Source organism: Clytia hemisphaerica, unplaced genomic scaffold, assembly GCF_902728285.1.
Source record: "Clytia hemisphaerica strain Z4C2 unplaced genomic scaffold, Clytia hemisphaerica genome assembly, whole genome shotgun sequence".
Classification (NCBI taxonomy): Eukaryota; Metazoa; Cnidaria; class Hydrozoa; order Leptothecata; family Clytiidae; genus Clytia; species Clytia hemisphaerica.
The window spans coordinates 3,444,367-3,460,953 of NW_027103528.1; the positions used below are offsets into that span (position 1 = coordinate 3,444,367).

Here is a 16,587-nt window from a genome sequence, read left to right on the forward strand (position 1 = left end):
TTTTGCATCTTTGTGCCAAAAATTAGGAAAAACTAATGAGCCAATCCCAAGAAAAGCTAGTAACGAACGAACGAACGAACGAACGAACGAACGAACGAACGAACGACGAACGAACGAACCGAACGAACGAACGAACGAACGAACGAACGACTACGAACGAACGAACGAACGAACGAACGAACGAACGAACGAACGAACGACGAACGAACGAACGAACGAACGAACGAACGAACGAACGAACGAACGAACGAACGAACGAACGAACGAACGAACGAACGAACGAACGAACGAACGAACGAACGAACGAACGAACGAACGAACGAACACTGGTTAATTTATAGGACCTCCAAAGGTAGGTCCAAAAAATCACCCCTAAAATTGGTCTTTTTAGGGCAAAATAGGGCTTTTCGTAGACAAATAATTCCCTCAACCGCGAAATTAAATTTCGTGAAACTTTTGAAATCGGCTCATTCGCGAAATTGAATACCGCAAAAATTTCTTTTCACTAAAATTTCTAATTTCACTTTCCCTAACCCCTTGCAGGCAAAAACGCGTTTGTTTACCTCCCAAATAATAACGGTGTAGAGTTCAGGGTTCAGTAGGTAGAGTAACAGAGTTCCCAAGCCTCGTAGTGTATAACAAGTGACGAAAGTAATAAGAGATCAACAATGTGACTGCTTACTAGAAGTGAGTATCTTAAAAAAGCATGGCCTCACGGCCACAACAGGTTGGCAGAATTGGAATTTGTCCTTGTTAAAAATAATACCGTTTTTACAGGGCTCGAAATAACGGTCGGACATCGGACATTGTCCGACCCAATTGCTGAAATGTCCGACCCAAATTGATTCTAGTCGGACATCATGTCCGACCCAATTACTTTCGGTGCCTTCGAAAAATTTGTCAGATGCGTTGTGAAATTTCCAAAAGAAATTGTAATTTACATAGAATTAGTAACTTCTTTATTTACACACAAAAACTCTCAAAGTTGCGATCATTAGTGTTAGATATTCATTTTGTGTGATGCTTTTTCTCAACAAATGAAAGCATGCTTCAAGTAAAAATCATGGGCTTCTGACTACTTCTGACCATTAATTGACATTTGTTTAGCTTCTTCGTGATCAATGTAAAATTCTATCAGAAGCTTGTATTAGACTTGAAGTATACCCCACATAAAAATCAATCGGACATGTCCGACCGATTTTACTTTAAAAGCCTTAGGACATGTCCGACCCAAATCAATTTTTGATCGGACTATGTGTCCGACCACCTAAATATCGTTATTTCGAGCCCTGTTTTTAGCACAGAGGATCAGGTAGTCTATCGTGTGCCAGAAGGATTCTTGGATGCTGTGGTCCCAGAGTAGTGCGTCGTCGACAATCCTAGCAGATCTCGGGAACTCTTGGGTGATGTCATCAAACCCCCGAGTGTACGCATCTCCGGAGACGTGGTACCCCATTGGGGCGCAGCAGTACCAATACCGACCCCATTCAGTAATGAAAGTCATACTGTTCTTGGTCGTTTCATGAAGTGGGAGGCTATGATATCCATTCAACGCGTCAATTACAGTTCTGTAAGTTTTTATGGGGAAAGTAGATGCCACATTGAAGGGGCTTGGTGTGTGATGTGGTTCTCGGAGTGTAGCGCCGTTAAGTTTCTGTAGATCAACAGTTCGGCGGGGTCCCCGTTTTTCTTTGAGGTGACAATCATACGCGCACACCACTCGGCTGTGGTTCCTTGGGGGATTTGTTTGATGATCTTGAGACGGACGCTGCGGTCGATGTCTTCTTTGACTTTTTGTTTCCAGTGGTGTGAGACGGGATAGGCGTGTGAGCTGCGTAAGGGACTGTGTCTTCTTTAAGATGGAGTCGGATGGGTTCTCCTGTCATTGTTGGTAGCAGCTCCTGGTGAGGGCATTGGTTAAAGGCGGAAGAGCCGAACGCGTCCAGGATCCATGATTTAAGCTTTGGAATGTTCTCTTGCATTGGCTCGAAGGGGATGTCTTCTGGGCGATTTGGCGGTGGCGTTCTCTCTTGGCAGTGGCATTCGTCTGATTGTGACTCTGTCCTGTGGAGGCGGAGATGCTTTTTGGGAAGAATTCGTTGACGATTCCCAAATCTTTCATAGCGGTTTGAGATAGGTAAAAACCTTTACAGTTTTTCGAAATGTAAACCATTTGACTCGATGAGCGCGCTCCGTAAGTGATGTGGAGGAAGAGCGTACCCAATATATCGAGAGGGGCGTGAGTGATGCCTACAATTTTATGTTTGGTTTTTACGAGGTAGGCGTATGGACATTTCAGTTTATTTAACAGTTCGGTGCCTTTTACGGCGACACTCTTAATAAAGTTTAATAACTCATTTTCGTTGGCGGTATTGAGGGCTTCCGCCCGATGTATTCGAATAAAAGGCGGTTGACGTCTTGCGAGCAAGCCGCTCTCAGTTCTAGTCGAAGCATGTTGACATCAGTTACGGCTGTCATAGTTTTGTATCTATTCCAGGAGTCCTTGAAAAGCTCCCATTCTTGTTCATCAGTCAGCCTAGACTAATGTTAAATTTCGTTTCCCCGCAAATTCGTCACATTTTGTCTCGATAACCTCATAACTACGGAACTTATCATTAGAGGCAATCGAGCAAGAACAATAGAAAAAATCTTTATTTGGCTCTGTAGAAAAATTGCATAATAGAAACTTGCTTAAATTCACAATACTGATTCTTTAACCCAAAACGAAACTTTTCTATTTTGTAAATCTTTCTTACACTTCCCCACACGTAAAATATAGAGTACTTTCGTTTTTCCCCCAAACTTGCGAGGGAAAAATGTTAAGACCGCATGTTGTCCTCGCGGACTTTCCCAGCGTAATTTATTTGTGTGATGTCATAATGTTATTGTTCTCTTCTCAGATTATTACTGACAGCACTTCAATCGCTTACGGGATTGGACAATGGTTGACAATAGATTGTGACGTATACAACTATTCGATGACGCGGACGAATGAAATGAAAGTTCATTTTGGGTGGCTTGATAACACTCGTAAATTCTTTATTTTTCTAGTGTATTTTGTTTTTTCGTTTTAGAAGAAATACTATACGATAGAAAATAAGGTTTTATACTATTATTTTTAAATTTGATATTTTAAATGCCCATTATAAAGAAAAATTCGTAAGTGGGCAGAAAGATAAAAATGCCTTTGTTTTGAACGCCCGACTGCAAAAATCACGGGATTCTGGGACTTCTTTTTAGGGGCCATCGACTTTCGATTTTCGAATTTTTTAACGGCATTTGGCCGTTAAGGGAGGGAGGGGGTCGACCATGTGCCGTTAAGGGAAGGTCGAAAGTCTCTTTAGGGGTCAACTCACCACATATCAATTCTTTTCACCAGAAAATATCGATTTTTGAGACGTTTATTCCATACAAATGTTACTTTCCATACTTCTTTTCCTCCTTTTATCAACTAAGATCTGCTAAAGTCGCATACCTAAAGTATTCGCTTCGCTATTTTTTAGAATAATTTTAACCAATACAAACGACCCGATGTTTATTTTTATGTCTCGTGTTCCTTTTGTTTGGACGGTCCGCACGGCCCCCTTGAATTTCGCAGACGGTCTGTCTTTTTTCTTTCAAAAGCCGCTATTCTTTTGATTATGATTACGGAGATAATTAATTCGCGCAACTTTCGGAAAAAAGTTTAGAAATTATCTCTGTTATTTTTAAAATGTAAACTGAGCGAAGCCGTAGCGAAATTAAAGATGGCTGACGAAACAACGATGAAAGTGAAAGAGAAAATTTAGAGTGTCATCGCTGTTGACAATCTTTTAACTTTAGAGAATTTGATGGCCGTTAAGGTCGAGGGGTCAATTTTTTCGAAAATCGAAAGTCGATGGCCCCTAAGACGAGGGTTAGACATGAAAACAAAGAGCTAAGTAGAATAGTAGAATCGACTTTTTCAAACTTTAAATACAGTGTAAAGTATTTTTGTAATCAAACATCATATTTAGCAAATATATTGAAAAGTAATACCGTGAGAGGTCCTAAAGCCGACAGCCCAGCCTAAAGCCGATGGGGTCTTTCAAAGATACAAACTAAAATAAAAACAAACCTTTCGCTGTGACGCAACGAAGATACCAAAGTGTCAACTAAACTGAGAGATTTGATACATTGAACCAATTGAACCAAATAACAATAATTGCTTCTTATAACAAAACATATATTTTTATTGCAATATGCACAACGTCATAAATGACAACAGTAGTAACAGCATCATAAAAAGTAACGAGATGTTTTGATTTTCCAAAGCACACGAAAATATAAAAGAGGTCTGTGTACGAGCGTGCTCATTTTGAAACGTTACGTAATCAAGCCTGGTTTCTATTACTTTACACTGGCACTTGGCTTGATTGCGGGGCAAGGACTTTGTGTAAGGATACATATAGACAACGTATATTACATTATATTATTATTACAGGATAAGAATACAAATAGACGACGTCGTATATTACAATTATTATGTATTACATGACACCTTGCTAGTAAAGATAATATATGTCGTCAAAGAGTACACTTAAATGAAGAGCTGTCCGATTGCGGGCCTTTCGTAAATAAACATCCGGACTTATAGGTGGTAAAGAGGGCGTTGATAGTTGATGTTTGTTATTCAAATTAGTGCTACCGCACCCGCCCTTTTTTCAACTTCGCGCCATTTTTACAATTTAGTCTGTTTGTTTCTTGATGGAAACCAGTCCAAGTTGTTTCGTATTTTTCCCGCACAATAAGTCACTTTTATTACAAAACTGTTATCGTTTGAAACATGAGCAACTGATCCAGAATAAAAGGTAATTATTTTTACAACTTGCACTTTTTAATTACATTAATTGACATCTTGACATTACAGCTATCTTGTTAGATGTTTTGTTTCGAGAGTTCTAGCAATAGTTTATCGTTCAACTTGGAGAGGGAATGTTTGTAAACATGGAATTTTTTTTCGTAACAGTTATTTGGGGGGTCGGAATTAGGCTGGGCTGTCGGCTTTAGGACCTCTCACGGTATTTCGTTATAAGTAAAGATAACTTGTTCGGAAATAAAAAGTCTTCATTCTTCGACCCCCGGATTTTTCATCGCATAATTTCTACGGGAAATCGAAAGTAATTTCATTTGGCTTGTGATGTTTGAGAGCTTGGATGTTAGGAAGCAACAATGTGACTGCTTACTAGAAGTGAGTATCTTAAAAAAGCATGGCCTCACGGCCTATTATGATAAACTATATACATTCTACAAACGGTGGAGCACACATTTCCCCGAGCCATTTCTGAGACTTTCTGAGAAGTTTGAATTACTGGAAAGGTGTATTACAGTAAACCGCAATAGAGGGATTTCCCTCACCCTGACCTGACTGTCTCTGTGACAACAAGCACAAGTCAAGGCCCGCCTAAAAATGACCAAGCAACAAGGCTGTATCATAATAAACCGTTTTATTATTTTATTTGGAGCTAAACCTTAGCTCAGGTTAATTCCAAGTCGAATGAAGTACATCCCGCCACCGCACCGAGGCGGCTATGAAATAGTATATTTCGGCTGCCGGTTATTCTTTCCTTCGCCTATATATATCCTACCGTCAAGCCCCTTTCAGCGCAGTTCAGCTCAGTCTCAATTGATCACAACTACAATCTTTCATCATCTGAATAACCGAATAACGAACAACACGACGAACAACGACCCCACCATTTCAGCCACTTTGCCGCTATATCTGCTACACGTGTCAACAACCAGCGTTGAATCCAACGGCTCGCCCAAACTTTACAATTCCATCAACAGTGCCAGTTTCTTCAGTAGGCGATGAAACCAATATCCTGGACCTGGTAACAGTATTCGAAAGCATCCAGCGAGCTGGCTTCGTCCATCCAAATAACGAACGAACTACAACCTCTTCACCCGCTACCGCCTCAAACGCCCTCACAGGAGCGATCAACAACAATAATGGTAGCCTCGCTACGAGTAAAAACGTCCATCAACTCTCACTGCCACCCCTCCTTTAATTTTCGGTATGAATCTTTGTATTGTTTTCTCTTTTCGTCTGGATTTAGATAGTCTTAAAAGGCTGGTAAAGTTATTGAGGCAAGTTTATCAGTATTCACCTGAATATGTGGCATTTTAAATTCAATCTTTGACTTGATTGTTTGCTTCTTCTGGCTTTTGTTGTTCCTTTGCTTTGTTTTGAGGAGTCGTGTCTGTCTTGAACCAAGATAATTTCTGGCACTAGAATTTTGTTCAAGGCTTAAAAGATTTTCCTGCATTCTGAGTGATTTGTGGCTGGAGTGACACTTGTCATCGTTTCTGGAGTTGTAATTGTCGGTCGTTGTGCTGCTTCATTTAGCCTTTTGAGAGTTGGGGATAGGGTAGGGGCCTGTTATCCAGTGTTATGGTTATGTATTTTTTATTCATAATTGTTATAAATTAACCGGTCAATGAGCTATGAAACGATTGTCAAGTTGTTTTGGGATTTGATATGATGGGACAAGTTCTTTGAGAAAGATGTCAGATTTAATGATTGTTTTGATTTTGACACGTACGTGGTATACAAGCCTGGTACGATTGAATATTCGTATCTGCTTTCTCAAAGTTGAAATGACAAATTGGTGTTGTTACTTGTGACTTGAAGAATAAGGGTAGTGATCCAGTTTTTGCTTTTCGTCTTTATAGCCTTTTCGTCTTTTGCTTTAATAAGATCAAATTAAATGCTTGTTATAGTGGATTTTTGACTGGATTGATGTGTCATTTTGCATGTGTTTTGATTTTTGAGATGTTGTCATAAACTTTTTGCAGTTCCAAAATCACCCAAACATTTTCTGCAACTCTCCTTGTTTTATTATTGATTTAAACGACAGCAAGTCAAAAAGGAGGCTGTTCTCTAACTATCATTTCTTCAATTGTTCTGGGGACTGGTCGGTTTTTATTTAAAAAATTTTCAATGGCCTGAATTTATTATTCTTAACGTTTAACTAATATCCTACATTTGAGGTTACAACATTTGACCTTTTTAAGCAAGGGTAGTACCAGCAATGCCAGACATTCAGGATAAATTTATCAATTCTTTGCTAATGTTTTGAAACTAATCATTTTATAGTGTTGTGTCAAATTTGATTGATCGATATTCGTTGACTACTATCCGAAGTGTCTATCCTTTTGGGACAATGGGTTGAAACTTTATAATAAGGGATAAGAAGACAAGTTTGACTAGCAGGTTCACTGCTCCAATTTGCAGCCAAATGTTTTGTGACTAATTGCTAAACAGGTTTTTTGGAAATACTTGATAAGTCAAATTATTTTCGCTATAGGAGTTGACGGAGAAAAGGGCTTCACAAAATGACTTAGTCATCCAGTATCTTAAATGGAATCACAACCTAACTGTAATGGTATGGAGTACTTTGAAATTTTCAGTTGTGTTGAAGTTTTTATAAGATGCTCATATAATTGGTTATTCAAAACAATAGAGATGACGCGTTCTTTAGAAAAATATAATAAAAGTTTTTGTTTGAATAGTTAACGACCAATCCAATGACAAAAATTCTTGTAAAATGTTCAACTTGACCCGAAATTTTAGTGCTGTCCTTTCGAGACAAATACTTGCAGAATTTGTATTAAATGCTTGTGGCTCCTGAGTAGCTCAACAATGATTGTTGTTTCAACTTGATAGAGTCAGTGGCTAGACAAGGACAGTAATGAATTTCAATAGATTTCTCGAGCATGGATACTTTTGAATAATCAAAGGACCAAGTTCAAGTCATTTATGAAAATATTATAAGTTAATGGCTAACAGATGATATGTTTTGAACCGTTTGTAATCTCCAAGTTTAGTTTGCAGCGTACATTCACTACAAACCAAATCTTAATTAGGATGTCTTATTTCCGTTTCATGTCACATCTCTGCAAGAGACTTGAATCACATTGTACAGATCTCGAATCAACAGCTTAAATTCAGATCTTTTAAAGCTCTCTTAAAACTCAAATTTAGTTCTTCAATTTTCCACATGATTGTATTTAGTTTCCTAGCTGATTTTCTCAATGCTGATGCTTTTTGAATATTTTCTCTCTTTCTATTTTGTTGCCGTCATATTTTCCGAATTTTTTTTTTTTATATCTTTGTTTATAACTCTTCCTACTCCTTTTTTTTTAAATTTACAGACTACAATTTCTAAGACACATTTCTTCGTAGAGATTCCTTTTCACAATACTATATGGAAATTCATGGATGGCAAACTTATATCTTGAAGGAAAGTCCATACCCTGCTCAAGCTCCTTCCTCTTGAACACTGTTTAAATACCCTAAGTTTTTGCATGGGTGGAGCCTCCGCTGCCCTCTCCGCATGTGTGTCTGACTCAATGATACACATTATGGGTAGACGGTCTAGGGATTGCTATCTTAGGTATCTCAAATCTCTGACCAAGATATTTCTAAGTTTAATTCTAACTTGGCCAAGGTAAAATTTTTACATCACTATTTGCAACCTACCTAATGTCATTATGTGTCTAGAATTTCCTCAGATTAATTTCTTTACCCTCCTTTTAATGTTATTCTTTGGATTTGGGTGACGTTGGGGTGTAGGGTTACTCCGTAACCGTTGCATGTCAGTAGTCAGTTACTTAGATTCATCCCCTAAGGTCAAGGATCCAGTTAGATCTGGATTAGGTTCGCACACTGTAGTCCCAACGGTGTTAAGGTTCGCCAGGGCAACCTCCCTGTTTATTTTTTAGCCTCCGTCTTATACGGGGCGTATAAGTCTCCGTCATCAAAACGGGGCTTATCAACCTCCGTCATCAAAACGGGGCTAGGCGACACCTGTCATCAAAACAGGCTAAGTAAGACCCCCGTCATATATAAATACGGGTTACACAGGACACCCGTCGTCAAAACGGGTTAGGCTCTCAGTTATATATATATATATCTTGATGCATCCCCAATGTCATCCCAAGTTCTATTATACATTTTCGGCATTCTTGTTTACGTTTCGAAATATACTGTTTCCATTAACTGCACACTTATGTCTCTATTCTATTTCCTCTGTTGCTCATATCCTTTGGTACCTAGATCAGTGTATTTCGACCACTTTCAAAAACTTCTCATCTTGCCTCCTTAGTCTGCCTTTTTTGTGTTTTTATTCCTAGGGCCTTATACTTTAATTGCATCTGAGACGTGGGAATTAATTGGAGCTAAACCTTAGCTCAGGTTAATTCCAAGTCGAATGAAGTACATCCCGCCACCGCACCGAGGCGGCTATGAAATAGTATATTTCGGCTGCCGGTTATTCTTTCCTTCGCCTATATATATCCTACCGTCAAGCCCCTTTCAGCGCAGTTCAGCTCAGTCTCAATTGATCACAACTACAATCTTTCCCTCCCACCCTCTCCTTAACCCCTGTATTCTTGGTTCTGCTTTCTGCTTCTTCCTTTTCTTTTTTTTTAGTTACCAACTGCGTTCTCATCCAAGCGTGGTGATTGCTGCTGCGACGGATCCTGATCTCATGGTTCCTCCTGGGCAAGGCTGTTAACCAGAGATTAGGTCATTTGGGATGCATCATGATATGTTTAGTTCTAGTGTAGGGTTACTCCGTAACCGTTGCATGTCAGTAGTCAGTTACTTAGATTCATCCCCTAAGGTCAAGGATCCAGTTAGATCTGGATTAGGTTCGCACACTGTAGTCCCAACGGTGTTAAGGTTCGCCAGGGCAACCTCCCTGTTTATTTTTTAGCCTCCGTCTTATACGGGGCGTATAAGTCTCCGTCATCAAAACGGGGCTTATCAACCTCCGTCATCAAAACGGGGCTAGGCGACACCTGTCATCAAAACAGGCTAAGTAAAACCCCCGTCATATATAAATACGGGTTACACAGGACACCCGTCGTCAAAACGGGTTAGGCTCTCAGTTATATATATATATATCTTGATGCATCCCCAATGTCATCCCAAGTTCTATTATACATTTTCGGCATTCTTGTTTACGTTTCGAAATATACTGTTTCCATTAACTGCACACTTATGTCTCTATTCTATTTCCTCTGTTGCTCATATCCTTTGGTACCTAGATCAGTGTATTTCGACCACTTTCAAAAACTTCTCATCTTGCCTCTTAGTCTGCCTTTTTTGTGTTTTTATTCCTAGGGCCTTATACTTTAATTGCATCTGAGACGTGGGAATTAATATACTTTTAACAGTTTTCTGTCTAGTAATCATAAATATATACATATGAACAAACTATGAGCAGTAATTACAAAACATACTTATGCCAGAGGCCAAGAATCCAGAAAAATGTATCAGTGAGTATGCAGAAGCAGGACCATGCTGACCATGCATGTTCGTTCAAATTTCTTCCCGCTCAGGGTACGCTCTTGATTTGAGAGCCGTTAGCTAACTCTTTTAAAAGGCGTCCCTTGATTGGTCTTGTCCGGAGAGACGTCCTCCATCACACGACGTTCTACACGCGCTGCTTAGGCTGCCATGTTTAACTTTCAAAAATATTTAACACCCCATTACGCCCTTACGCCCTGGTGCTTTCTTTGTCAGTCGGGCCATACGCAATTTTTGGATAAGGAATTTCCATAGTAGTTGAACCCGACTAGTTTATGATGGCAATTTTAGAAATGGTAGCCAAAGCTCCTGCGTTTGAAAATTTTAGAAAAGCACATGCACACATCACCAGACACCAGATTGGGGGCCAAACTCCAAACGATGGAGCATATACATGCTTATTTATATCTGCAGATTCAGGAAAGTTAAACAGCTGAGATGGTATTCATTTTTTCTGAACGCAATCAAATCTCAATGGAATATTCCAGACTCCCGGTCCCCGCTGTAGCGACTCCAGAAGTCATGCAACTTTCGTTGACGTCAAACCAAATGTTTCATTTTTCCGTGAACTTTGAACCCTTGGAACTTCTTTTCTATGTATGCTAAAGCGTTCCGGTTTTTACTAAATGAAAGCCCGTGATCTTACGACCCTGCCGGTGCACCCGACAGTCGGGTGCTGTTGTCGGGTGTTTGAAGTTAGAAATTTAAACACCCAACAGTCGGGTGCACTTTTGTCGGGTGCTACTTAAACATACTACTAAACCATATACTTTTCTGCTGAAAGCCTATGATCAGGGCTACATGATGAGCTCGTCGACGTTTTAATTTTTTACTGTCATTAATAATGCTGACATCATCAAAATTGCCATTTTTCGGACTTTTTTTTATCTTGGGCGCTTTTAACAGCACCCGACATGTAACAAAGTTAGGAATTTTAGCACCCGACTGTTGGGTGCGCTATTGTCGGGTGTTTTTGCAAATTTAGAAATTTCAGCACTCGACAAAACACCCGACAGCACCCGACTGTCGGGTGCACCGGCAGGGTCGTGTGATCTTAGCTTTCCAGCGGTATATAACACTGTGGACACGGGCTAGACGGCAAATTTGTAAAATGCCGAACGTTTTGCAACATTTTGAAAATTGTTTGCCGACGGGAGAAAAAAAATTTGCAGCTTTCAAAGAACAAATGTGTCTGGAAACGGAGGAAAATGTATTTGGAGGCTGAAACTTTGTATGTTTATCAGAAAAAGGGTGAGGAATTCAAAACTCACAATCGCTAATTCTAGTTCTTTCATTTTCATGTAGTTTTTTTAACTTTTTTGCTTCTTTAGCATGGGAATGTCCCAAAAAAAATTTTTTATTTCTGCCGAAATGGATTTTCTTTTCATTTGGGGTTTCTCCTTTCAGAAAAACTTATTCTTTACTCATAAGTTTTTGTTCCTCCATTTCCAGAGGCCCCTTGAAAATGGGTCCTACCACCTTTTTTGACTCATTTCAACCTTTTCCAAGCTATTTTCTTCAAAAACAAAAATAAAACAATGCAATGTCTTCTTTTAAAAAAAAAAGATATATCTTTCGTTATTTTGATAAATATACTAAATATATTACAAATATTTTTATATAATAATATTATAACACCATCAAACAGTGTAGCTCTAAAGCTCTAAAACAGCATCTAATAACATGAAAACCAGAATATGATTCTTCAATGGGAATCAAAACTATAAAGTGCACTTACAAACATCAATTTGTCAGATCTAACAAAATTTATAACGGCACTGTCATCATTGACAATAAAACAAACAATATTCTGTCAAGAGCCTTGTAAAAAATTCCAACAACTTCCATCGAAATGATCTATCACAGCTCAGTCTACCATTTTAGCGCGGTCCGAGGATTGAGCTGAAAACTCTCGCAGAGCGCCCGAGCTCCCGCGCGGCGCGCACTGCGGGGATGAAAAACTTCAATCTGTCAATCATTTTCTCAAGCGAAGAGTACGCGAAGCGATTCTAGCTTTACGATAGTGCCGCGGATCATCAATGGATAGTATTCAATTATCATTATCCCTTTATTTTCATTACTAGAACTTTTGCAAAAAAAAGGAAAAATAGAAAAGTTGTATTTTTTACTGCTCTATTCACATACTGAATTTGGAAGATCTTCTATGTGGCGTTTTTTTGCAAACTTCAAAAAACTGATTTTTGTCCCGCCTTTGCGGGATTTTGGCCCAAGTGCTTGAGTGCAGCATAGGGTACAAAGTCCAAATATGCGTTTCCCGTAATTTTTGTATGAAGAGTTAGGTCTACACTGTCAAAGAATTCTTCCTCCAAATTTGAGGTCTCTAGCTACACTAGAAAAAGAGATATGCAAAATTTAAGAAGCATGACTGGAAAATTTCTTTTTTTTCTTTTTTGACACATTTTTCGAATTTTTCCAAGCTATTTTCCTAACTTTTTTTGACATTTTTAGTCAAATTTTTGACCCTAAAATTTGAATATCTTTACAACCACTAATCCTCTGGAGGCCTATGACCCCTCATTTTCTTTCTTTTTCAAAGCTCTACAAGATAGGATAGATTTTGAAAAAAAAATTAAAACTTGAAAAATCTTCTGGAGTTGCTACCCGCTGCTCGATGATGATCAGTCCATCACAATGTGCCATATAAACAAAACTCAACATCTTTACAAAAGTTGTCTTTTTGATTTCCCAAACAATCGTCTTAAGCGTTCACTTCCACAATAATTTATGTCATTGCAGTTTCGGTCAGTCAGTTACATCAAAATGCCTCGAAAATGTCAATATGAAAATTGCGTAATCAGAGAACGTATGTCTCGCTCATTATAAAAAGGCCGAGACAAACTTTCAATAATTTGATTGTGACATCGAGTTAAGTCTCTTTTGGTAAGTCACCAGGGGGTAAATAAAACAGACCTTGATACATTTATCGTTCGTTTCAACTTGACGATTCGTCTAAAACTCAGCCTCCTAAATATTTGGGGTAGGTAAAATATGTACAAAGAAATTCATACTTTTCCAACCCGGCGAATCTTTAAAAAAGAAACGAACAATAAAATATAATTACCCTTTCCAAATAAACCTCTTCGGTGGCAAGCGTAGTCTACTCTGACATAATTGTAAAATTTATGTGATGGGAGTTTGACATAGACCTTTTCGCCTTTCCATCCGCCATATTGAATTGTATGCAAAAATTATGGTGGCTGAAATGCCATGGTGAAATTCCCTTAGAAAGTATGCAAAACATATGCAAAAAGAAAGTATAAATATAAAACTTACATGCATAATTGGAATTATATTAAAGTGTAATCTTGTAGAAGAAAGATTAAATTTTGCTTCTCTCGAAAACTAAAAACAATTATATCCACTCATCTCTTAGAACAAGCACTTCAAAAGACCATAACATTAGACATTAACTCAAACTGAAAAATCACCCGCGAAGGTAAAAAATAATCCTTATTCGGCTGACGGTAAATTATTCTCCAGGGAATAGAGCCGCCAAATTATCAAATCATTGATGATGTGTGACGTCATAATTACTGCTTTCAGTTTGCGTGTTTTGAAAGTTTGATGTGTATACTCCATCTTTGTGGAGTTTTTTAATGGCATGAAAACAAAATATGCTATGTCTTTAAGAACAAATTTCTAAAAGGCTTTTGTTATTCTGTAAATATTTCTTTTTTTGGATTAAAAAATTCCATCTTTCATTGTTCTAATGATTATAATATTTATTTATAAGATGCTTTGTTGTCTTTTTTAAAAATCTTTGTGTAAACTTGCATATGTTTTGCATACTTTCCAACTAAATCCAACCACGGGATTTTCGTTCCTGTATTTTTGCATACAATTCAAGATGGCGGATGGAAAGGCGAAAAGGTCTATAGTAATGTAATGTTGTTTGGGGAATTATGAAGTTCTCTGGAATTTCGATTGCATTTATTCAGGTTGATTTTTTATGACTTCTAATGGTACTTTTTCTAACGAGTTTGATTAACTCTGTTCTCACACTTATGTCTTTTTTTTTCGCATCCTTTTCCGTGATTACTTTTATTTATATTCTTAAAGACAGGTAAGAAGGCTAATCGCACGATGGGTTATTTTTTCTTATTTGACACGCCTTCAAAGAGAGCAATTAATCGTTAATTGCATCCTGTAGAGAGCAATTAATCGATAATCACACTCTCCAATGCCGCGCCGATGTTTACAAAATTGATTTTAATGTTTTTCTTACATTTTTTTGCATCGAACGTTTTAATTGCATTCGAAATTTATTTTGTGAGAAGGGAAATCAATAAACAACAATAAAAGAAAGACATAAAGAGAAGAGAAAAATATAAAACTCTCAGTGTAATTTCTGTAATTTACTTTCCTAACTGGGATAAAGTAGTGAAAGCCATTGTGCGATTAGCTCGTAATCACATGATAACTCGTACAATTCGAAAATTGCACTCGTGATTTTTTTGTTTTGAATTTTATAAAATTAATAACAAAAAAATCACTCGTGCAATTATATTCGAATTGCACTCGTTATCATGTGATTACATATACAAGTTATTCGACTTTTATTCGAGTGAAGTTAAGTTTGCAACTCTCTGTTTTTCCCCCTACGTGCGATTGTCTTTTCTACAACAATGACAGATGGCTTCTAATTTTTCTAGATCTTAACTAACTAAAGGCAGTCTAAACTTAAACTCCTACCGTGAGATTGGGTAACTTGCATCAGTGGAGGCTAACACATGCATTCCACCACCAATAATGAGATTGTTGCATTTCAAACGGCTCTTCTTTTTGGCACCCATGGCCTCTCAGTGCTTTGCACAACGGGTGGCTGTAAAATCCCACCCTTCATATCATATATTTGTTTCAATTTGAGATAGCTTTCAGAACTTGTTAAAGAGTCTTTATAGTAAAATAATTTTGCTTGTCTTTCTGAGTTTCTAAAATTAATAAAGTCTGTCAACAAGGGTTCACTAAAAGACTGTAACAAACAAAGTATGTTGGACTAATAATTAACATTTTATTAGTTGTATCTTTCAGATGCTTAGAAATAAATCAGTTGCCAAAATCATTTTCAGATTTGATTATTTGTCATGTAGAAATCTTCACATTCAGCCTTTCAATGCAAAAGTCATTGTTTCTAAATCAAATTGTCCTTTTAAAAATTTGGCGTACGAAAATTTTATCTATGAAAATGAAGCATTTCTTGATAACCAAAAGACCTTGTTTATATGGCGCAACAGAAGCTCAGTTATAATTGGCAGGCATCAAAATCCATGGAAGGAGGTCAATTTGAAACAATTGAAGGAGAAGAAAATTCATCTTTGTCGACGGATGTCTGGCGGTGGAAGTGTGTATCATGACCTTGGAAATGTAAACTTTACTTTTTTCACAAGTAAAGCCAATTATGACCGTAAAAAAAACCTTGAATTCATTATTAATACACTGAAACAAGATTTTGGAATATGTTTGGAACGAAATAATAAAGATGATATCCTTTTAGAAAATCAATACAAAGTCTCGGGAACTGCAGCAAAACTTGGATTGAAAACGTGCTATCATCATTGCACATTGCTTTGTGACTCCAACTTGGCCAACTTGAGGGGTTTGCTCAAAAATCCCTTTGGACTAAACATTTCAACCAATGCAACTGAAAGTGTAAAATCAAACACAAGAAACCTTTTCATAAGGAATGATTTTGATTTTGATAAAATTGTTGACTCGTTTTCATCAAGTTTTTTCAAACAGTATTCAAAGACAATTGTAATGCCAAGTTTACATATACTGGATCCAACGTTTATTGATCAAGTTTCCGATCAAGCAAAGGAACTACAAAGTTGGCAATGGACTTTCGGAAAATCTCCTAAGTTCTCAATTCAACGAGAGTTGATTTATGATAATGTCCAAAAAGTCAGTGTCAAATTAATAATACATAAAGGAAATATTTGCGACTTTGAGCTCATTAAGCAAAATGATAATAAAAGTATTTCGCATGTTATGACGAAGTTATGTGGAAGTGAATTCCGTGAGAGCAGCATCCTTCCTATTTTGCTAGAGCTGTCTGCAAATTCAAAATATCTGCCTATTTGTTTACAACTGTCGAACTGGTTTGAAGATGCTAACATGATGGATTGATATCTTATTTTTTTAAATGCTTTATTTTTGTATATACTTACTTTAGAAAAAAAATTATGCCAAACGGTTAAGTTTTACTATTTGTTCTTTTTGGTTTTGTTTTT

The 16,587-nt window shown here is 37.6% G+C and overlaps 1 protein-coding gene across 1 annotated transcript; it reads left to right on the plus strand.

Moving 5' to 3' along the window:
• Positions 1–15,026: 15,026 nt before the first annotated feature.
• On the plus strand, positions 15,027–16,560 carry LOC136799584 (lipoyl amidotransferase LIPT1, mitochondrial-like). Its single transcript, XM_067056305.1, has one exon. It carries the CDS (start codon positions 15,389–15,391, stop codon positions 16,481–16,483), a length of 1,095 nt encoding a protein of 364 aa, XP_066912406.1. The 5' UTR covers positions 15,027–15,388; the 3' UTR covers positions 16,484–16,560.
• Positions 16,561–16,587: the final 27 nt, after the last annotated feature.

Bases quoted from the DNA above. Each gene is read 5' to 3' on its own strand.
- LOC136799584 (XM_067056305.1), top strand. From the start codon at position 15,389: ATGCTTAGAAATAAATCAGTTGCCAAAATCATTTTCAGATTTGATTAT.